Source organism: Trichosurus vulpecula, chromosome 3 (genome assembly GCF_011100635.1).
Source record: "Trichosurus vulpecula isolate mTriVul1 chromosome 3, mTriVul1.pri, whole genome shotgun sequence".
In the NCBI taxonomy this organism is placed as follows: domain Eukaryota; kingdom Metazoa; phylum Chordata; class Mammalia; order Diprotodontia; family Phalangeridae; genus Trichosurus; species Trichosurus vulpecula.
Genome location: NC_050575.1, coordinates 67,916,634 through 67,940,258, shown reverse-complemented (window position 1 = coordinate 67,940,258; position 23,625 = coordinate 67,916,634). Strand labels below are relative to the sequence as shown.

The 23,625-nt window shown below is 39.4% G+C and overlaps 1 protein-coding gene across 1 annotated transcript; it reads left to right on the top strand.

The window, feature by feature from the left end:
* The first annotated feature begins 344 nt into the window (after positions 1 to 344).
* Positions 345 to 23,433, top strand: SOX30 (SRY-box transcription factor 30). Its single transcript, XM_036749738.1, has 5 exons — positions 345 to 1,569; positions 3,126 to 3,365; positions 4,793 to 4,972; positions 14,746 to 15,238; positions 23,052 to 23,433. The coding sequence occupies exons 1-5, from the start codon at positions 345 to 347 to the stop codon at positions 23,431 to 23,433; spliced, it is 2,520 nt and encodes an 839-aa protein (XP_036605633.1).
* Positions 23,434 to 23,625: the final 192 nt, after the last annotated feature.

The window sequence follows — 23,625 nt, the reverse complement described above, 5'->3', positions numbered from 1 at the left end:
GTGGGTAACTACGGACAACGGCCAGGAGAGAACCCCGGGAGAGAGAGGGAGAAAAATGGGGCGCACGTGCCGGCCTTGGTGATTCGAGGGCCCAGCACGAGGCTCAATCCATAGAAGGAAGGGGGTGGGCGGAGGAAGGGGAAGCGCGCCTGTCATTGGAGGGGCCAGGGTTCCCCCCAGCTTGTGATTGGACGGCGCCGGCCCGGGGCGCTGCATTTTGAACCGCGTAGCGTTCTGGGTAGCAAAGGGTTTGGAAGGGTCTTAACCGAAAGGGGGGTCGCCAACAAACGGCTGAGCTCACAATCCGGGAGCGGGCCGGGCCTCCCCCGCCCCCGCGCAGCCCCATGGAGAGAGCCCGGCCGGAGCCGCCGCCGCCGCAGCCGCAGCCGCCGCCGCCGCCGCCGCCGCCCCGCCAACTGCCGCGGGGGTCCCTGCCGCGCCCGCTCCGCCCGGCCCTCGCCCCGCTGCTCTCGCAGCTTCCGGCCGAGGGCGCCCCCTGCCGGCAGCCCGCCGAGCCCCTTCAGCCGCCGCCTCAGTCCCCGCCGGCTCCCCGGCCCCGAAGCCCCTCCCCGTGCCAAGCCCCCGGGGATCAGCCCTCCTCGCTGCATCCCCACTCCGGAGCGGGCGGGCCCCCTCCTCGAGGCCCGGCCCCCACCGTCCCCCGGCTGCTCCTGCAGGTGAAGGCGGAGCAGCCCCCGCCTCCCCCGCCGCCTCCGCCGCCTCCCCCTCCTCCTTCCATCCTGCTCTTGCATCCTACCCCTGCCGCAGAGGAGGCTGCGACGCCCCCGGCCCTGTCTTCCCACCCCTCCGCTGCCACTGCGGCCTCTGGCCCGTCCCGGCTGTTGCACGTGAAGTCCGAGCAGGTCCTGCTCTTGCCCCCTACCCTGGTGTCCGGGGAGGGTGCAGCTTGTAGGGGCGAGCAGCTGCCGCCTCCGTCCCAGCACATCCCTGCGAGCAGGGTGCTGCAGGTGAAGGCTGAGAAGCAGGAGCTGCTGTCAGCCAGGGAAGGAGCAGGGCAGGAGCTCCTGGGAAGAAGGGGGGCTGAGGGTGGCCACAGGGCTGCCAGAGCGGGCAAGGGCGAAGGTCCGGGCCCAGCCACTGACAGCCGCAGGGTGGAGGAGAAGAAGGGCAGCAAGGCAGAGGCAGAGGAGAGCAGGCGGGAGATGTCCAAAAACAATGGGGAGAGCAAGAGCCTTGGGTCGGTGAGAGAAGGAGCCATAAAAACTGAGGAGCCTGACAGGATGCCTGAGGACGGCAGGCATGGCAAAGATGCTGCACAAGTGAAGCCGCCTGCATCCAATGGCCTGGTCCCTTCCAACAAGGATGTCATTTTGGCTCAGCCTCCCAGCGGATTTGGCCCCCATTCACAAGATCTGAGGATCCCTTTGACTCTTCATACTGTACCCTCTGGGGCCAGAATCCAATTTCAGGGACCTCCACCTTCAGAGCTGATACGATTGACTAAGGTGCCTCTGACACCAGTGCCTATAAAAATGCAATCCTTACTGGAGCCTTCAGTAAAAATTGAAACCAAAGATGTCCCACTCACCGTGCTTCCCTCAGATGCAGGTATTAGACAGCAGGGGAATATGGTTTTCAAAGCTTCGTCCATGTTGCCCCATAGCTGACATTTCAGCAGTTCAGAAGCAAAAACTAGAAAAAAATGATGGAACTCTGATTCTTTTGCAATGTAAAGTCTGCACAGGTATCACTTCTGATTGAACTGTATATTTTCCAGTAAAACACAAAAACAGGTGTATCATTACTAAACACCTAAAATCATCTATTTCAAGATCTAAAGATAAAATTTTAAAATGGCCAAATGCACCCAAGCAGAAATATAAACATTTTTTGTTAGACATAATGTGAATGATGGGGTATCTGTTCAAAGGAGTACTACAGCAAATTAAGGTGTTGAAAATAATAGCTAATGTGTAACTATTAACTTTCACATTGTGTCAATGGGAGTGGTGAAGCAAATAGTTTACATAAGTAAACTGGTTATGAATAGCACACACTTAGGAGTATCTCTACATTTTTAAAGATGTCAGTCTTAGATATGGTTTCTTCTTAGAACAATTCTTGGACCTTGTAGCTAGCTTTTTTCCATTTGAAAACAAAATAAGGAATGTAAATATCGCTGTATAAGTTATTGCCAAATTTCTTAAATTAGAAAACCTATTCTGAAGGAATACATTGTAATTACCAGTGTCATTCTAGCAAATAGATAAATATTTCCGTTCAGTGTTTCAATACTTAGCAATGACTAATTATTACTCATTAGTTCAGGCTGAATGCTCTACAATATTTATATTTTTAATAACATTTCTCATATTAGCTTTCCCCCCCTTCTTTTGGTAGTTTCTATTTTTGCTGGCATTATTCCTAATTCACTTCTCCATTCCTATTTCCTTTTCTATCAGTCACCTAACATTTATTAAGCTTTATTAATTATTATTCTACCACTCTGACGCTTTAATTTGTCCTTAAGCATTTGTGGGTCCTTTTTTTTCTTTGCATCCTTGCTTCAGTCTAGATCTCATATGTAAAAGCAAAACAAAATTGAGAGGAAGTCGAGACGTTGGTAGTTAATGAGCTCTTCCAGAGATGTAGATTCACTCCTCCTTGCTATGATCAGTGACTTGCTCAAGGACAGTAAACCAGTTCTTTCATTTGTCTATGATTCAATCAATCTCTGGAAATGAGGCTAGTAGTACTAATTAAACTTAAGCTGTGAAGAACAGATGATTATAACTCATTTTGCTCTTGTAAATGTCCACTACTTTATTATACAAGGGATATTACTAATGGGAAAAAGTTGTATGTCAATCATTTTCAAGGTATTGATATAGCTCATAGAAGTAATATTCCAATAGGTTACTTGTGTTTTCAACAAGCATATTGTTCTCTGTTGAGGAAAAGAAGAGTCATTCTAAGCTACAGTTTAGAATGGTGAGTTCAGGGGCTGTAAGTTCTGGAATACTGGCAGTTCTTTTGCTAAGTATAGTTTGGATTTTCTCTAGATGCTTTATAAATAATTAAGTTGATAGAGATAGAGGTACTTTCTTACACAAAACCATATGTTCATCCCACATTAATTCAGTCTATTGATTTTTATCATGTAGGAATACCTGATACTCCCTTCAGTAAAGACAGAAATGGCCATGTGAAGCGACCCATGAATGCATTTATGGTTTGGGCAAGAATCCATCGGCCAGCACTAGCCAAAGCTAACCCAGCAGCCAACAATGCAGAAATCAGTGTCCAACTTGGATTAGAGTGGAACAAACTTAGTGAAGAACAAAAGAAACCTTATTATGATGAAGCACAAAAAATTAAAGAAAAGCACAGAGAAGAATTTCCTGGTAATCAAAAGAAAGAGATGATTTGTTTTTCATATTTTCTTTGAATTAAGATACTGGGTTAATATTTGAGACTGAAATGAAATTTTTTCCTTCTTTATCTCATTATTTAACGAGTCTATGAATTCAAGAAGTAGTGCCTAACCTCACCTTAGTAGAGATAGGGACTGGATGTGTAATTTCATTTGCATGTGGGTTTTCCAGGTGAGGAAACGCCCTCTATCAATGCAGGCTGACACTTTCTCTGAAACAGTCTTAATCCTGAAAAGTGACCTGCCCAGAGTCACAAAGTCAGAATGTGTCAGAGGCACCACTTCAACCCAGATCTTAGTTTCCAGGCCAGCTACCTATCTACTACAACTTGCGGCCTTTTGTCACCATAGTAGTTACACAGAATTTAGCTACCTCATGCATAAGAAAGCTTGGTAAAACCACACCAAGGGGAATTTATCCTTAAGCGTATCAGCTGCTACAACTGGGGGTGGAGAGGAATATCATTGTATCATATAGGCTTTCCTAAAATAATATATACAAGACTGAAGAATTTCTTGTTAAATCTCTGAGTAGCTTCTATGTAGGAAAAAAAGCACATGGGGAAAGGTATAAAGATTTGTTAATTTTGGGGGGAGGTTTAGAAAAGTGAAATGAAATTTATGTCCTGATTTCAACTTTGCAAAGCTATGTAGAAAGTAAACTGTTATAGCAAAGGAGAATAGTATTTAATGCAGCCATATATAAATGAGCCTATAAGGGTAAAGGGAGTTGTGGTCATATTGCCTTCCAATATCATGGAAGTATCAGAACATTGTTTTGCCTTTTGATTCATGTATTTTGCCCAGTTACTATATAATATGGAGTGAGTTTGTTTTCCCTCGTACAGTGAGGACAGTAAGATTCAACTTGTATAGATTCTCACCGGTATGACCGACGGGGCTGCAATGTTTGCTGAATTGAAGAATTTGTAGCACATTGATCCTCGTTTTTTTTAGCCAGACCCCCTCCCTCCCAAAAAAGTGACTAGGCATAAGCAAGCATTATAAAACACAAGTAGTTATGCTTCATGGAGTGAGGTAACACAAGGCGAGTAATCCTTTATACATTTGGAACAATGTCTTAGGGAGATGAATAACTTCAGAACCCTCACTTATGGTCTTTTATCTTGATTCTACCACTGGCAGTGTGTGATTGCATTAGACACTCAACTTTTCTATACCTCAATTGCTCCTTCTTTAAGTATGAATTACAGTAGCTAGTACTCAGAAGATTTTAAAAGCCTATATTTGTAAAGTAAGTTTAAGTACACAGAATAGTATACTTGTCTGCTGTGGTTAGAATGTTTTGCTTTTTTCCAAGCATAGCTAACAGTTATGTAAGAGCACAGGTATAGTATATATATATTCAAATTACAAGGAGTATCTAATCTTCCATAGGTTGGGTTTATCAACCACGTCCAGGCAAGCGAAAACGCTTCCCCCTAAGTGTGTCCACTGTGTTTTCTGGTACTACGCAGAATATCATCTCTACAAATCCAACAACAATTTATCCTTATCGCTCACCTACATACTCTGTGGTTATTCCCAGCCTGCAGAATACTATCACTCATCCAGTTGGTGAGTTAGTTTTGTTGTTGAATATCAATTATTTTTATAGCTGTAAATGCAGACTTTACTTTTTAAATAAATTATAATATGCTAACATTTTAGAATTTGAAGAAACAGCTAGAAATGAGCAAGATGACAAGAGATTAAGAACTGATTGAAAAATTCCAATAGAATTTATCACCACATTACAGCCCTAGTTTTGCAAATGGGTAACAGACATTCCATGTAAAATAAATTACATCTCTCAAGAAAATCAGGTTTCAGCTAGATGAACACAAGGATTATATACATAATACAGGAAATGACTAAGGAAATGGGAGTCTCTCTTCATTCCATATCATGAAAGAAAGAATCTCTTATAGTGTGATCTAAAAACATTCTGAAGATATTTAATGAAAATTCTCATCCTTTGAGATCATAAAAGATTTTTTGTTGTCTTAATAAAGTGAGATAATTAACCTGTTATCCAGCTAAATATTTCCTTGATTCTCTGTTGTCATTTCTGTGTTAACTCCTGTGTAGTTTTACTGGATACAACATTCCAATCTCTTGCTTATACAAATTTTCTTATTGGTTCGGATTAGTGCTATGTTGCAGGAGGAGGGGAATGAAGGGTGAGTGGGGTAAAACAACAGTTTTACTATTATCTTCAAAAAGTTAGGATAACTAGCTTCTAAATTACATAGGTTTACTATATCTTAATTTATTCTTTTGAACTTTATTTCTATTTTTATTTTCTTTTGTTTTAGAATATGCTCCATGGATTTGCCTAATGTCTCAAGTATTACTTTTCCATGTTGCAAAACCACTTCCTTCAAGTATCAAGTGATATTCTCTAATTACATCATTGTCAAAATTGTTGAACAAGTCCATATTCACTCTCTTCATGCTTTTCATAACTTTATAGACATCAATCCTATTTACTCTCTTCATCTTCCCAGGCTAAACCTGGACATTTTACTGTGTTTTTTTAGATAATTTATGAAGACTGATTCTATCAAAAATCTTTGCAGGGATTCCATTATTAACACTTATTTTCCAGAGACATGTCCTTCTCTTCCAGTAAACAGCATTTAAAACTAGAACAGATGTTAAGGTAATCTAGTCCAACACTGTCATTTTATAAGATGAGGAAATTGAAGACTAGAGAAGTTAATTGATTTTTCAAAGTCAACAGGTAGCAAATTGAAGAGTCAGGATTTGAACTGAATCCTTGGACTCTGAATCTAGTTCTCTTTTCATTGTACCTGACTGCCTCTACCCCTTCTCTCCTTTGCTTCCTATCTTTGTCCATGTATCTATTGATAGTCCTCAGTCTTTCATCTCTGCTCCCCACCCAATAACAGTACAATTAGTGAATTACAAGTCTTCCATATAAAAACCATTTTTACCTTTCTTCCACCAGGTTATGTTCACTGTTGTAATATGATATTGTAAATTTTACTAGCTTTCTAGAGAGGGAAGTGACATTCAGCAGTCTGTAGTTTCAAGGATCACATCTGGGGACCTTTCCTGTAAATGAAACTTATATTGATATCCCACTAGTTATCTGGCACAGTGATCATTTGTAACAATAGATATGTATTTTAGCTAGTGGTTTTGTAGTTGTTCTTTTTAGTTCCCCTAAACCATGTACTTTGCAAATTGGGTCTAGAAAAGGGGTTCCTACCTTGGAGACCACAGACCCCAGGGGTCTATGAATAGATTTCACTTGTCTGTGAATTTATTTCAAAAAATATTTTGATGATTCTGTCAGGGTAATTGGTTTCTTTGGTAATCCTGTGTATTTTGTTTTGTGCTTTTAAAAACATTATTTTAAGAAAGAGTCCAAAGACTTCACCAGACTCTCAGAGGAGTCCGTGACATAGAAAAGGTTAAAAACCTCAGAGCTGGAACATTATTTTAATACTTTTGGCTTGACTGCTATGAAAAACATTAGAAAGTCTTCTGAAGCTTTTTCTTAGTAAAGAGTAAAGCAACAACTTATTGAATCTCTGGTATATCATTTTCATCTTTGAGTACTGTCATTTATGCCATAATGGTCCAGTGATCCTCCTGCTTGTCTCATTAGCTTCCTGCTTGTGATGTCTGCAGAGAACTTTTTAATATTGGCTTTCAAGTTCCTTAAAAGTCCTCATTGAATTTGATTTTTTCCCCCCAGCTAATTTCTTTTCTTACTTTTCCTTGATCTTTGAGGGCTTTTCTGTTCTCCTCACGTAGACAGACTTTATTATTTTTTTGGTAGATATCTTTTCCTTTCCCCATTCTTTTCCAGTTAGCCCAGTCTCTTTGATCTTTGGCATACATTTTCTCTAGATTGCCAGTGTGACATTTTAATCAGTCTCTAAATTTCCTATGATTTTCTTACTTGAATTATACCTTTTTAAGTTTGTTTCTGAAAACACTTTAAAATGGATCATCACATGATCTTTTTGTCTTCTCTCTGATTAGTTACATTGAAATGTCTTATTATTTTCAGATTCTTATTACACGTGGCACCAGTTCTTTTTTAATACCCAGAATTGAGTGTATTTCCTTTACTTGTGGACTGTACATCTTGGTACCACTTTTCAGCCTCTTAAAGTACTCAGCCAATTCATATATGGATGGTTAAAGTGCTCCTTACTACTCTGAAATCCAACATACTAAATTTCACCAAAATCCAGCTTAGTATTATTTTCTTTATCAAGGAGCCAACAGTGTAACTCTGTTGCCACACATTTATCGAGTACTTTAAAGTCTTGTTAAAAAGAATTCTGTAGTACTCCTTTCATTTGCTAAAAGTTTTATGGTACAGTATGTTATCATAGAATATATTACCTTATTCCCAGTATTCTCCCATCTCTAAATCCATCCTATACAATTTTTAGAATGGCAACATCATATCCTAGATATTATCTTAAAGATGTGATCTTTATAATGTCTCCAACCAGGCATTTTAGTCATTCTATTTTGAAGATGTCAGGATTTTTCATAAAGGTATTTAAATATTTTGGCTCTGCCTTTTTTTTTTGCCATCTTTCACTTCTAATTAGTAGGTGTACTCTTTTGTTTTCTCCATATTTCTCCATCCTCCTGTTGGATTTCTTTCAGACTTCTTCACCACTACCATTACACTTCCATATTCATTGGCTTTCCATAAATTTTTAGTTTTTAAAACTGCTTTGCTATTCTTTTTATTTATCACTTGTAAAAATTCTGCCATTTTGGTTTAGTCCCAGAACAAGTTATACCTATCTCAAAAGGTCTACCAGTTCCTTTTTACTGTGTACATATATATATATATATATATATATATATATATATATATATATATATATATATATATGTAAAATTCTTTTTCTGCCATTATCTCATCTAAGCCCTAAGAAATTGGAGCTGTTTCACAATTCTTGCATGTGGATTGGCGCTATTTCAGGGACTATCTCCTAGAAGTTGTAGAATTCATTTTTCTTTATAGCAACCTAAACTGGATCTTAAGGGAACTCCCTATTTTACTGCCTTAATCATCAATACTCACATGTACTAGAACCATTCAATCTAGGAAAATCACCAAATAGTAATCCTGGTAGTGAAGACTTAACTGTCTATGCATCTTATGATTGAAACTCTCTTTGCCACCTTCTGCTTCTGCCTGTTCTTTGGGTTTTTCCTCCCTCAGAAGAACCCCTCTCGTGTAAAAGGGTACTGTGCCATCAGATAAAATATGGGTTCCTCTTAGGAAGGTGCTGCAGTATGTGTAAGTTATATTAATGAAGCATTTTGTCTCAGAAACTTTTAGTTAGCTGCCCTTACCTACAGAAAACCATTCTTGTCCAAATGAAGAAGAAAGTCAGCTGCAATGATATATAGAGATATGTTGGTTAACAAATCCTCTGGGAACAAAGCTCCCTTTTAACAAAGTTAGTTGAATACGGAGGGGATAGTTTTTGTTCTCCCCAACCTTGGATTGGTGGCTGTAGTTGAGGCACTGAGGCTGTCTCAGATTTGTATCTTTCAAAGGTTGGCCAGCTCAGTTGAGGAGAAACCAGGAGGTAGCACGGGATTTAGAAACTGGGATACACTGTAGAGATCATCTGCTCCAACCCACAGGCTTTGATGGTGCAGTTGGTTACCAGGGAGTGCAGGAGATCCACATTGTGTCTCTATAAAATTCTATAGAGTGTCATGACACAGAGGTATGCGAATGCCCCTCTCAGAGGTGAATCAGGCTGGAGACTTACAGCCTTTCTCTTCTGGAGAATGAGAAGGGAGTACACAGTGAAGCCATGAATGATCAAGAGGAAATCCATATCCTGAAATACATCCTTGTGCTCCCTCTATTCCTTCTACCTGTGGTAACAAAATTTTTGGCAGCAAAATGTGTCCTTGAAATGCATCTTTCTTGTTACTCTTATTTTACAGGCAAGGAGACAGATACTTAGAATAGGTGACTTGTCAAAGTTTCCATAAATAGTAAGTGATAGAAGCAGGACTTAAACCTGGATAACAGAATCTCAGTTTTTTGAGTCGAAAGATGCCTCAGTGGTCATCTACTCTAACCCATCTCCCAAAGAAGTCCCCATTACAGCATCACACAAGTAGTCATCCATCCTGTTATCTCTCAAGACAGCGCCTTCCACTTTTGGATACTCCTGACTAAATATTAGGAAGCTTTTCCTGACATCGTCTAGCAATTTCCATCCATTGCTCCAGGTTCTGGCTTCTTGGACCAAAAAGAACTGTTCTAATTTTGTTTCTACTTGACATCATGTCACATGTTTAAATATAGCTATCATGGCCTCCATGTGTTTTCTCTTCTCCAAGTTAAACATCTCCCAGTTCTTTAGCTTACTCTTATAGAACAGGGGCTTAAAGGGCTTTGTGATCATGGTTTCTCTCCTTTGAGCCTTCTCAACCTATCAATACACTTCCTGAACTGTGAGTGTGGTCTCACCCCAGAACAAGATCCAGAGAGACTGGTACCTCCTTCTGGAAGTTATCCCTCTTTTAACGCAACCAAAGATTGCATACACTGCTGACTCATACTAAGTTTATAGTCTGCTGAAAACCCGAGATCTTTTTTAGATAAACTATATTCTAATCCTATCTATACTTGTACCTGTGAAGTTGAGTTTTTGAATTCCAGTACAAGATTCTATCCATAGTGAAAGTGATCTTATTAAATTTAGCCTACTCTGCTAGCCTATCAGAATTTTTTTGGATCTTGGCTCTGCTACCTAGTGCATTAGCTGTCCCTTCCAGTATTGTTTGTCTGTAAATCTGATAAACAGGCCTTTCTCTAAGTTATTGATAAACATGTTAAATGAACATAAAGAACTAAGGACAGACCCCTGGAGCACTCCACTGAAGACCTACCTTTTGTAGTTAAACTCCTTGAGGATTGTCTCTAATAGGTGCCTCTACTTTTTTTCCTCTCACCTTCTTCTTAATTCTCGACATTTTGACTTCCAACCTTCAACCAAAACTGCTCTCTCCAAAGCTACTAATGATCTCTTTAATTGCCAAATCTAATGGCGCTTTCTCAGTCCTGTTCTTTTTGACCTCTCTGCAGCCTTTGGCGCTATTGGTCACCTTCTTGATACTCTCTTCTCTCTTAAGTTTTTTTGGGACTCTTCTCTTTCTTGGTTCTTTTCTTACCTGTTATTCTTTTCCTACCTATCATTCTCTGAATCTTCATTCAATTTATGTTGCTAACCGTGACTGTCCCACAGGGCTCTATCTTGGGCCCTCTTCTCTTCTCACTCTATGCTATTTCACTTGATGATCTCATCAGCTACCATGGATTCAATTATCGTCTTTATGCTGATGATTCTCACATCTACTTACTCAACCATGACCTTTCTGATGAACTCCAGCCTTGTATCCCAGTTGCCTATTAGATATACCTGTAGACATTTTAAACTTAAAATGTCCAAAACTTGATTCACAATCTTTCTCCCAAAAGACTCTTGTTTTCCAGACTTTCCTTTTATTGCCCAAGGTACCACTATCTTTCTGGTTCCCTAGGTTAGCAACTGAGGTGTCATCCTTGACTCTTCATTCTCACTCTTTCATGTCCAATCTGTTGCCAAGGCTTGTTGACTTTACCTTTGTAACATTTCTTGCATATCCCTCTTCTCTGATACTGCCACCAGTCTGGTGTAGGCCGTTATCATACCTGAATTTTTGTAGTAGTTTGCTACTTAGTTTGTTTGCCATAAGTCTCTCCCTCCTTGTTTGCCATAAGTTTCTTCCTGTTCCTGTCCATCTCATTCAGCTCTTGAAGTAATATTCCTAAAGCACAGGTCTAACAGTGTCACCCTCCTATTCAGTAAACTAAAGTAGTTCTCTATTACCTATAGGATCAAATATCTCTATTTGGCATTCAAAGCCCTTCATAACAAGCTTCCCCCCACCCCACTCCTACATAGCTGTTCTTCTTATACCTCACTCCTCAATCTAGTGGCATTGACTTTCTCATTGTTCCTCACACAAGAGAATTCATTTCTCAACTCTAAGCCTTTTCACTGGTTGTCCCCCATGCCTGGAATGCCCTCCTTTTTCATCTCTGCCTCCTGGCTTCCCCGGTTTCCTTTAAGTCCCAGCTAAAATCCCTACATGCTTTATCATTGCTTTGATTAGAGTTTTCAAGTTTTTGAAAACTGTCCATTTTTGCAGGGTTTTAGTTTAATCATATTGTAGTATAAATTATTCTCCTGGTTATGCTTACTTTACTCTGCATCTGTTCATTCAGGTCTTCTCAAGTTTCTTTGAAATTGTCCTCTTCATCATTTCTTATAGCACAATGGTATTCCATTACATTCATGTATCATAGCCTGTGGAAAGTCTTAAAGCCGGTCTACTAAGCCACAGAGGACTTGTAGTCTATATTGATGGAAGGAGTATCTACAACCTTAAAATCATGGATCCTTGAAATATTAAAGTACTACTTCCAAAATCTACCTTTCTTTTCTTAGGCCTCTGTCTTCAGTGCCATAGTGATTAAAAAAAAGCTATACCCCTAATGTTTTCAGTTTCCTTAGTAATGCTTTCTTGATCCTCTCAGGTAGTATCACTTTTTTCACATCAGTTACCAGAAATGGCTAGTAGTCATCAATTTTGGCACGTCTCAGGATGCTCTCCATCATGTTCTGGAGACAAGTGTAGAAAGACAATATACATTTTCAGTGTTCATGTCAGACGGACATATGGCCATCTTGATACTCTTCAGCAAGGAGTCACCAACCATCACAGTTTTTTGTCTTTCATTCTGACCAGTGGTGGATATCCTTTCCTGGTAATACCTGTGTCTCTTTATCATCATATCATAAAGAAAAATAAGTTGCTTTGTCCTTAGAGAATCTAGCTTCATAAGAAATTCACATTCAAAGCCAGCAGTACCAGTTTCTGCTAGGCTGGCATCTCTTGAACCCGCATTCCTTAGGGCATTGTTGCTGGGCTGGCTATAACATCCAGCTTAGATTCTTGGATTCCTAGACTTCTATGGCTTTTGCTTCTGGGCCAGATTAGAAACTCCATTCCTTGTGCTTAGAATGGAAAAGAAGGAATGAAAGGGTCAAAGACTCAGGTCTATTTTTCAGGCCCAAATGACCTAAGGAAAGAGGAGGAGGGCAGTAGGTGCCCCTTGGGTCCTTCCATCTTACCACATGATGTGACTGCCCTCAGACAGAATGCGGCAAAAGCCCACAACTTGTTCTTAATGAAAACTGTATTGTCTCTTTGTTTCTTTTTCCAGTTGTTCACTAAGCATCTCAATTAGCCATTGTAGAACTTTCCTGAGAATTAAAGTCAAGGTCACTAGCCAGTAGTGCGCAGGCTTTTCTTTCCCCTTTTGCTCTTTCACGTTCGTGCCCCATTTCTGGATTTTTCAGCAGTCATATCTGCTGATCCTTTTAGTACTGCAGATGTAGTTCATGTAGGCCAGGTGACCTGAATTCATCAAGGGTACGTAGGTGCTCTCTTGGGTGTCACCTCTCCCATTAGCATTTTGTTCTGTTCTTTCAGTTTTCCTTGGCAGAGAAAATAGAAGCAAAATAAGTATTGAGCACCTCTGTTTTCTCTCTGTTGTCAATTATTATCCTTCCCAAGCAGCAAGTCTCTCCCTTCTTTGATCCTCCTCTACTCCCATTTTAACTTAAAAAAAAACACACACGTACAGTCCAACCCCAACCCCCCCAAACCCTTTTTATTGTCTGTAGTTTTCCTTGCTAGCTTCAGAGCATGAATACTACAGACTCTTTTAAAATGACTATGCCATATTTTTGTATTCATCTTGTTACCTGATCTTGCTTCATTTTCTGTTCATACTTTTTATAATCAGAGTTGGCTAGTGAGTTCCCTGTGTTTATACATCAGTCTCTTTAGGCAACTTCTTTTTTTTCCCCACTTACCAGAATTGTTTCCTTTTGTATCTTTAGAATTTCATTCTTCAGCATTTCCCTCCAGTGCTGACTTCTCCTGTAGAACTCTCTGTAGTCCGTGGGAATCCATCCTGTTCTTCCTCTGAACCCTTTGAAATCTATTCTCCTGAAGCTTAGGGTACACGGTAGCCTATGTCTATTTTTATTCTCCTTCATCACAAACTCTAAGAGGAAATGTTCATCCCCCCCCCCCACATCAAAAACCAATTATTTTCTTTTAGTGAGAATCCAAAATGGAATTTCTCCAAATTTTGAAGGATGAAATTTTTGTAAAGGCAGTTAAGAAGTTTAATAACTCTGCTTTTGGGAAAGAGAGAGACAGAGAGAAAGAGAGAGAGAGAGAGAGAGAGAGAGAGAGAGAGAGAGAGAGAGAGAGAGAGAGAGAGAGAAAGTGAGCACACTCTAGCAGCTGTCTAGGCAACTGAATTCTCCCACTACTTTTCACCTCTATGCTAGGCTTATGATCTGTTTCTTGAATTCCTCAACTATTTCCTCTTTTCTGTCCAGGTAGCCTGTAGAATATTCTGATTAAAAATTGCTTGTATTTCCACCTCTATTGATCTTAACCCAATTGCTTGCCCCACAGTACAACCTTCTAGTTCCTTAATTTCTTCAGAGGAGGGTGTCTTAATATCAAACCTGCCCTTCACCCCTCACTGACCACAATGCTTCCACCTCTAGCTTCCAGATTTCATTACATGAATATTCCTTCTTAATGTACAACTTGCCCCCAACCATTGCCCACTGCTTTAGCTATCCTGTTTCCTTTTAATATGATACATCCAACCAGAGACATGTTCCAGCCCTAGGTTTCATGCCATTGCGTCTCAGTGATGGCTTTGAGGTACAGTTTGCCTCTTTGTGTGAGGATTTTTAGTTCATTTTACTTGTGGACATTTATACATAGACATTTAATGCATGGGTCTTACAACTGTTTCCTTTCTTGAATTTTATATTCTGTAAGATTTTGGGGGTCTCAATTCCTTTCCTTCATTGTGGTTACTTTCTACCATATCTAGCTTGGTGGACATACATAGGAAGTTGGTTTTTTCCTCCATCTTTTTTTATTATTATCTTAAAGCCCTTTTTATTAGCTATGCAAGACACCAGCGAAGTAGATTCTTATCAGACTTTGTTATTTTCACTCCAAAATCACTCACCCTAGTTTCCTGGAGGAATTGCTCTCGGAAACACTTTTGTTCTATTTCTATCCCAAATTGATCTATTCAGAACCCACATTCTAGTCTAGAAATTTCCTTCTTGTAGAAGTTTGGGGAAGAAATATAGAGTTAAGCTATTGACTTTGATTAGTTGTATCTTGATTTTAGTAATGGATACAAGCTATTTTTATTTTTGAAGGTGAAGCCCCACCTACTATCCAGCTACCCACGCCTCCAGTCCAGCGTCCAAGCCCTATTACACTCTTCCAGCCAAGCGTTGCCAGCACTGCTCAGGTGGCCGTCCCGGCTCCAAGCTTGCCTCTTCGTCCAGCTCTTCCACCACAGCGCTTTGCTGGACCCAGTCAAACGGACACTCATCGTCTGCATTCGGGAGCTAACCGCTCTGTGAAAAGACCGACCCCAGTCTCTTTGGAGAGTACCAGTAGAAATCCAACTAGTGCAAGTACTGCTCATGCCAGATTTGCCCCCTCTACCATTCAGCCCCCGAAGGAGTACCCCAGCGTTTCTACTTGTCCCCGAAGTGCACCAATCCCTCAGGCTCCACCCATTCCACATCCTCATGTCTATCAACCCTCTCCCATTGGCCACCCAGCTACATTATTTGGTGCACCTCCTCGATTCTCCTTTCATCACCCTTACTTCTTACCTGGACCTCACTACTTCCCATCAAGGTAAAAAATGAATTTTTCTTTTATATAGAAATAGTTATTTGTGCTTTTAATGAAACTCAAAAATCAGACTCCTGCAATATGTAGAACTGGCTTAAATATGATTTTTGAAAAACTCAGTTAATTATGAGAGCATGATTATACCTTTTCCACTCTGAGAAACTGAGTTGTCCAAATGTGGTTATACTCTTCATGACTTTAATTCTGTGATGCATTGGTTTTCAGGACAGATATAGAGCCATAGTATTTTAGAATTGGAAGGTATCTTTGAGATAATTTAGTCTAAAGCCCTCATTTTATAGATGAGGAAATTGAGGCTCAGTGCAGACCCGTTCCTATCTCCTGGCTCTAAGTCCAGTGTTCACTACACCATATGCTTCCTGTATAAATTATTACATGTAAATTGATTCTTCCATCAATTTTTATTAAACAGCCTAGAAAAGGAAATTTATGATTTAGAGATAGCAACATCAAGCTCCCTTGCAAGTATACCACTATCCGTTTATTAGTCTTTTCATTTATTAAGCGTTCTTAAGTTAGTAGGTGTAGGTAGTAGGTTCTGAACATCATAGAGTATTATATATTGGTACGAGTCTTCACCTGCTCCAGTTTCCCCACCTTTATGCCTTTCTCCTTCCAGCTCCACCTCTCTCCACCTAAAGAAAGACTTATTGAAGCATCAAATTAAACCTACCCTGTCTAGGCTGGCTTATTTCAAGTTCTTCCTTCGGTCCTAGCAGAAAAAGGGGAAGTTAAATTGGAAAAGAGGAGAGTTTCAGTTATTGAGGTTGAATTGGAAGTTAAATTGGAAAAGTGAGAGTTTCAGTTATTGGTGGGATAGGGAAGGGAATGTGGGCCCTAAGTTTGCTTTCTTGTACCAGGCTCTGTGTTTACTTTAGCAGTGTCTGGGGGCTGGATCTAAAGTTCAGGGTTGGGGTATATCTTTCTCCCTGGAGTCTTCCTTCTGTGGGATAGTGTTTACATAGGCAGGGCAAGAGCCTTCGATTCTATGCAATGTAATATGTTCATCTATGTCCTAAATTTGAGGCTTCCAAGGCAATAGGACTCTCCTTTTTACCTTTTGTATGTTGTAAAACTAAATAGATTGCCAAGTCAAGGCTTGGGCAGTGTTTCCTCCATTGGAGGAAGAAAAGAAGAGGCAATGGGCAGAGGATATGTCCCTTGTTCTGACATTCATTTGCTCACCATTACCTTTTTCACTTTCTCAATGCAGAACAGTACCCCTCAAATAAGTTGAGTAACTGACCTTCAGCAAGTGGGTACCTTCTATAAATTGAGAGGATTTAGCTGAAGTGAGTATTATATATGAATGAAGCATTTTTATGGAGCTTTAAAAGGTCTTCTAATACTATTTAGTTCATATCCCTTGTTAAATTAGCAGAAACCTCCAGAGGAGATGGTGAAGATTGATTACTCAGTCTTCTGAATGTTGGTCCCTTAGTACCATTTCAATCTTCAGGTTCCTAAGGCTTTTAGGAGCTACAAAGGGAATAATTAAACATATCAAATATCAAATGAGGTAATATGTATAAATAAATATGCTTTGGAAACTACAAAGCTAGAATTATTATAAAGTTAGACTATTATACTAGTGTGGGAGGGACAGAAAGCACCAGGGTTTGGTGGACTTTTTAGAGGGTCGTAGCTAGAAATTTATTTTAGCCTTGATCTAAAATTAAAGCACAATTTATGAATTATATCTTCTGAGCATGTGAAATAGGTAGTAAAATTATTATTATAATCATTTTACAGATGAGGAAACTGAGAAAGGTGAATTGATTTGCCTGTAGTCACATGGCTAGTCAGTGACTGAGTCATTATTTGGATCTTGCAGGGTCTTGTGACTTCAAATGTGGTACTTTTCCTAATGTACTCCACTGGTACTTCCTGTCAGAGTCATGTAGCCTTGTGTCTAGTTGAAGTGACAGTTACCTTAGAGAACTAACATTTGTAAGGATGCTTAGGTAGCAGGGAAATATATGGAAAAGCGTTGTTGGAAAGTTTAAAATCAGTCATAAATTGCTTATATAGTTAAGTGGTCTTTGTTTAGATTATTGGCATTCTTGGGCAGAGAATGTTTCCTTCTTTATTAAGTTAATCCATGATGAGGGCTACCTCCCTAACTCTAAATGTATGTGAATTTAAAGATCCTCAGACATTACGAAGCAGATCACTGGGCATCATTCTTTGAATTCAAATGCTCAGGAGGCAGGCTCATTGACTGGAATGTTTTATAGTGTCCTACGTATTGGGTACTTGAATGTTTATTGTATTTTGTGAAGGACCAAATGAACTGAATTTTAAAAGCAGTGTTATTAACATATTGGACTTCATTTAATTTAGGGATTTCAAAAGATTATGTCTGACAGCAAACCATGGTGGTATAGGGAGAAGTTTCTCTTTAGTAAGATATGGATTTCCTAAACAGAAAAATCAGATATTCATATTACCTCTTTATCCAGTTGCTTTCCTGTCTTTTAACCTGTATATATATATGTATATATATATATATATATATATATATATATATATATATGCATAATGCTGTAGGGCTTAACATTTCATAAATGCTGTCTCACGCAGTCCTCAAAAAAAACCCTGTGAGGTAAGTAGCAATTACCATCTTACAGATGAGAAATGTGAGGGTCAAGGTTCCATAGTTGGTTCTGTAAGGTGTTGGCACTCTGGCCTTCTGACCCCTAAGGCTCAGTGCATGACCCTTCATACTTTTCTAGAGAAATAGGTTGATCTTTTTTATGTTTAATTAGATGAGATAGGTCAGTGAAACTCAGGTGATATTTAAAAATTAATTAAATTATTTCTTTTCCATTTCTCTACTCTTCAAATCCTTTACTTAACATGGGTGAGAGACTTTTCCTTCCTCCCATATGATTATGGGATGCTTTTTAAAAGTTTATCCTATAACTAATCCAATTAGTAGATGTGTAAAGTTATTCAGTTTAATTATCATAGTAGATGTATCTAGAGTAAAGGTTCTTAACCTGTAACCTATAAATTTGATTAAAATTTTTTTGATAACCATATTTCAAAATATTGGTTTCTTTTGTAGTCCTGTATATTTTATGCATATAAAAACATTATTCTGAAAAGGGTTCGCTAGGCTTCATCAGGTGCCAGAGAAGCCCATGACACAAAAAACCTGAAGAACCCATGGTCTAGAGTAAAAGGCAAAGAGGTGACCAATGTATTAGTTTGATCAGTTTAACGCAAGAGTCATTTAGCTCAGAAACCCTTATTTCTACTTTTATGAGCTAATGTATCATCTGTCCCTTCAGTTTCTACAATAACCTTTTTTATACTTCCATGATGTGCTAGTTCCTTAGATTAGTTCTTTCACTTTCTTTAACTACTAAATAAATAAGTCTCCCACACTAAAAGGAATTATCAACAGCAATGATGTCAAATTCAAATAGAAATGGTACATGAGGATCCTGGCAGATACATATTGACTTAGAAAACCACGTATTAACATCAACCATGCCTTATTGCATTTTTATTTATTTTGCCAAATGTTTTCCAGTTATATTTTAATGTGGTTCTGCCATGTGTTTGACACCTCTGATCTAGAGTAACCATTCTTCTAACTACCAAGTGAAAAAATGATACAAAAGACATCTAGAACAATTGGAGATAGAGATTTCAAAAGCAGGACATTTGGGAAAACACAGGCTTATTCCCTGTAGGAAAAATAATCTCACGTAAATAAGGATTTTTTTACTTTGATCTTCCACTCTGTTTTATAATCTCACCATAATAATGAAATCTCATAATTTGAACTAAAACTGTTAGGGGTTTTGGATTGGACTGGGCTTGATGTAAGAGCAACAAATGTATACAAAATCTGCAACGTGAAGTTATAAACAGACAAGTCCAAGGTATCCTTGCAAATTTGGAGGGAATTGGAATTGAAAGGAAGGTAAGTGAGAGGAAGGAATGATGCAGTACATTTTGAAGTTGGGCCTAATATTGGTTCAGCTATTGACAGGAAAAGGCTAGGAAGAAGATTTAGGAAAGACCAGCTGGGTCACAGGCAGGCTGCCTTCTTCAGAGCAGAACCATGCTGAGCATATGCAGTCCAAGTGCCAATAGAAAGCACATAGTCCTTCTTCCTCAATCCTCATAGTTTCCACTGGCTTGTTTCAGGGGTAAGGCAAATCTCACACAGCTACTCCTCATACTGCTGATGCTGCCAAGCCTTTGCCCTCTGGTCCCTATGCTAGGTTGCAAGTGAGACCAGGTCATATGTGAGGTAGGATTACTGAAGCTGATCTGTTCCTCTTTCTGTTCTTGAGAAGCAGAGCGTAGGAAGAAGTTGCCATTTTTGGGAACAGCTGTGTGATGAGTTCCGTTTATCAGGAATTTAAGAGTTATGCTGAATAGCTGTCTTCACAAGGACAAAGAATTGAGTGCATGTTGTGGACTTGATGTACTGGATCTGAAGCATATTTAATTTTGTGTCCTTTTGAAGTAAGCAAATTGAATTCTATATAGTTCCCTTTTAAAGCAGTGTTTAAGGAATTTAAAACAGAATTCCTAATTTATAAAAAAACTCTACTTATTCTGCACATTCTCAAAGACCTTTGTTCCATTGCTGTTTCATGCTTTCTTTGCCTTCTATGATTTGTTATGTTTCACAAGGTCAGGTATCTGCAGCCTACGACCAGGATGCCAGACTACTTCCCTGTCCCAGTGCCCTTACCACATCCATGCACATTGCCCTGCCACTTTAGAGAGCTCCTACTGAGCTCCCAACTGTCCTGTTGTAAGGGTCAGTCACTACATGTGCTTTCCCTTCCCACCTAGGGGCAGCTAAGTGTGACTTGAATTAGGAAGACCTGAGTTCAAATCCCACCTCAGATACATACTAGCTGTGTGACCCTGGGCAAGTCACTTAACCTCTGTTTGCCTCAGTTTCCTCATCTGGAAAATGGGGAAAATAACACCTCCCTCCCAGGGTGGTTGTGAGGATCCAATAAGATAATAATTGTGAAGCACTTAGTACAGTGCCTGGCACATAGTAAGTGCTAAATAAATGTTAGCTATTATTAATCCTGTCCACAAACGCTACATGATGAAATATGTTGGAATCTTGGTATGCCGCTTTTCAAAGAAGCTGCTGACTCTGGTGTTAGGCCTTTGCTATCTTCACATATGTTTGTGTTCAACACACAATGTTTTGGAATGAAATATATCCTACAGTATCAATAAATGCTTAATGAATCAACTCCTTCCTCCTTAACTTGTAAAAACTGCATGAATTTGTGCAGGTCGTGTCTCTGGGTTAATGTTGTAGGACGACTAGCTTGATTTCTGTGGGCCTCAGTTTTCTTATCTGTAAAATGAATGGGTTGGACCAGATGGCCTCAGAGACTCCTCCTGTCCTAGATCTGTGCTCCTAAGATCTTTTGAATGGCGGTTCTGCTCCATGCAGATACAGAGTGGCATTGCCCATGGCCATTTTGACCTTGAATTTCCTGAAGGGCATTACCAGGCATATGTGCATTCTTCTAGCACCACAGCAGGGAGCCCCTGAAACACTTCTCAAGGCTGATGTCTGCACAGGAGAGAACTTTTCTGTCTTAGATCTTGAGTATTAGTTTTCTTTATGGGGAGAATGCAGGAGGGAAGTGAAAGAATGATAGCTGATATTTATATACTACTTTAGGGTTTACAAAGCCTTTTATATATATTATTTCATTTGATCCTCACAGTCTGATGAGGTAAGTACATCATCTGTTCTCAGTGATTTGATAGGATCTGACAAACATACAAGTGCCTAAGTATGAGAAACGCAAAAGCAAACTCCAAACAATCCTTGAGAGAATTGAGCAGAACGTGAGTGTATTACTGTTTTATATCTTATGAATGCAACATTTAAAATGTAGCTTTCTTTTAGAACGTAAGGATTCTTTACATTTAGAAGCTATTTTCACATATGTTATCTCATTTCATCCTCACAATCAGAGGTAGGCAGGGCAAGAATTAATATTGCCATTTTACAGATGAGGAAACTGAGGTTCAGAAGGGTGAAGTGACTTGTCCAAGTTTACCCAGATGGCGACAGAGCCAGGATTTAGGACTGGGCTTTTTCTCTTATACCGTTCTGGCTCTGGCCTTCGTAGATTGCTTCATGGAACCTTTTGTCCTCATCTCAGCTGAATGGTTTTTCCTCTGTGCATCTGTATGACTTACTCTCCATGCCACCCTTCATGGCATTTATTCTATACTAGCTATATTGTGGTCATTTACGTATATGTTTTCTCTTCCCCACTGGATTGTAAACTCCTGATGTGTCTTACTAATGTTCGTATCTCAGCCCATTAGGCTCAGAGTCAAAAGAGTTGACACTTCTTAACTGTGTGGCCTTGGGAAAACCCACTTATTTTGTGAGCCTCAGTTTCCTTTTCTTGGAAGATCAAATGAAATAATGTATATAAAATTCTTTGTAATCATAATGAAAGTCAATATTGTTATTCTTGATGAGTGAACCTGTGGTTATAGACTTGTGGGAGATGGGGGTGGGGGGCAGGGAGTATGATTTGAATTAAGCCTTGAAATATGGGTAGGATTTTTAAAAATAGAGTTAGGTAGGGAGAAACTGTATGAACAGGTAAGAAGGTGAGAATATAAGAAGGCATATTTAGTGAATTGTTACAGTAGTCAAGGTGTGAAATAATAAGGGCCTATGCTAGGGTGGTAACAACTGGAAGAAAAATCTGAAAATATTACTAAGTTAATGGATGACTAATTAATTATCCATTTATTGGTCAATTACTAAGGAATTTGGAGTTGGGGTACAGAATTAGAAATCACACCCTCCCTGCTATGGAGAGAGTGTGGTTTGGGAAAACCACGTAGGGATTGATTGACAGTCTACTATGCAGATTACACTTAACACTTTTAAAGGTAAGCAGTTAATTGAGAAATATTAAAAGAAACACAACTTGTCATGACATTTGCAATTAAAATTTATTAACATCTTCTTGTCACTAGATGGAGTCCATGAGCACAGGGAACTATGTGGGTCAGCCCTTCCATACCTTGTATGATTCCTGTTCTGTGCCTCTGAAAGGAAATGTCTTCAACCTTTAATATTTATTCACCTTGAATCAAATGGATTTGAAGGGCAATTATCTACTTGCTCTTTTTAATCTTCCCTTGAGATGTAGCAAAATAATTTTTTCAGTTCTTCTGATTTTCCCCTGAACACCGAATCCCTTTAAAACCGCAGAGTAATGTCATTGAGTTCCAGTTTCTTCTGGTGGTGAATAGATTTTTCATGTTATTTTTTTGCCCTTTAAAAAAATGGCAACCAAGTTTCCATCTGCCTTTACTTTCCCAAGAAAATTAATTGACCAAAATTGTGCTAAAATTTCTCTGTTAGCTTCCTTTAAATGCAAGTAGTAACTAACAGTTATGTCACACTTCACTGAGTGTCAAAATTCTTAGCGTGCCTTATACATGCTTGCACTTCCAAGCCCTAAATGGTGTATAGCATTAGCAGAGAAAGGACTGAATCCTTTTTCTTTATCAAGGTTGTCAAAGGTGAGAAGCATGAAGCAGATAATGGGGTTGGTGAGTTTTTCAGTCACGAGCTTACTTTATCACATTAAAAGAAAGAGATATGAATCCATGAAGTGGTTTCAGAAAAACAACCCTGGTAACAGTCTAGATCCAAATGAGGATGTAGTCAATTTTCTGTCTTAGCCTTTATGCAAAGTGATATATAACAAAAAGTTCAAGTTAACTCCTTTTTGGTATCTTTTTGCTACAGCACGTGTCCTTATAGTCGTCCTCCCTTTGGCTATGGAAATTTCCCAAGTTCAATGCCAGAATGCCTTGGCTATTATGAAGATAGGTACCAAAAGCATGAGGCTATGTTTTCTGCCTTAAATAGAGACTATCCCTTCAGAGACTACCCAGATGAACGTACACACAGTGAAGATTCTCGAAGCTGTGAGAGCCTGGATGGAGCCTCTTACTATAACAGCCATAGCCATAGTGGGGAGGAATATTTAAACCCCATGCCTCAACTGGACATTGGAGCCTTAGAGAATGTATTCACAGCTCCTGCATCTACTCCCTCTAGCATCCAGCAGGTTAATGTAACTGACAGTGATGAGGAGGAAGAAGAGAAAGTGCTCAGGGATTTATAATTTTAAATCAAATGATAAGCACAGAAAATAAACATTTCTTAAAAAATCTTTTGGGTCAGTTGGTGTGAGAAAAGCCTAGAGTGCCTTGCTGACAGTTTTCAGCCTTGATCTGCGGAGTCAAATTCAAATGCAATTTCTGTTTTAGGAAAGTTTTGACGAGTGAAATTGAATTCTTTCTGTTTCATAGTAGGA

Bases quoted from the DNA above. Each gene is read 5' to 3' on its own strand.
- SOX30 (XM_036749738.1), top strand. From the start codon at position 345: ATGGAGAGAGCCCGGCCGGAGCCGCCGCCGCCGCAGCCGCAGCCGCCG. The intron at 3,366-4,792 runs GTAATCAAAAGA...AATCTTCCATAG, and splicing joins GCACAGAGAAGAATTTCCTG to GTTGGGTTTATCAACCACGT. The intron at 4,973-14,745 runs GTGAGTTAGTTT...TTATTTTTGAAG, and splicing joins TACTATCACTCATCCAGTTG to GTGAAGCCCCACCTACTATC.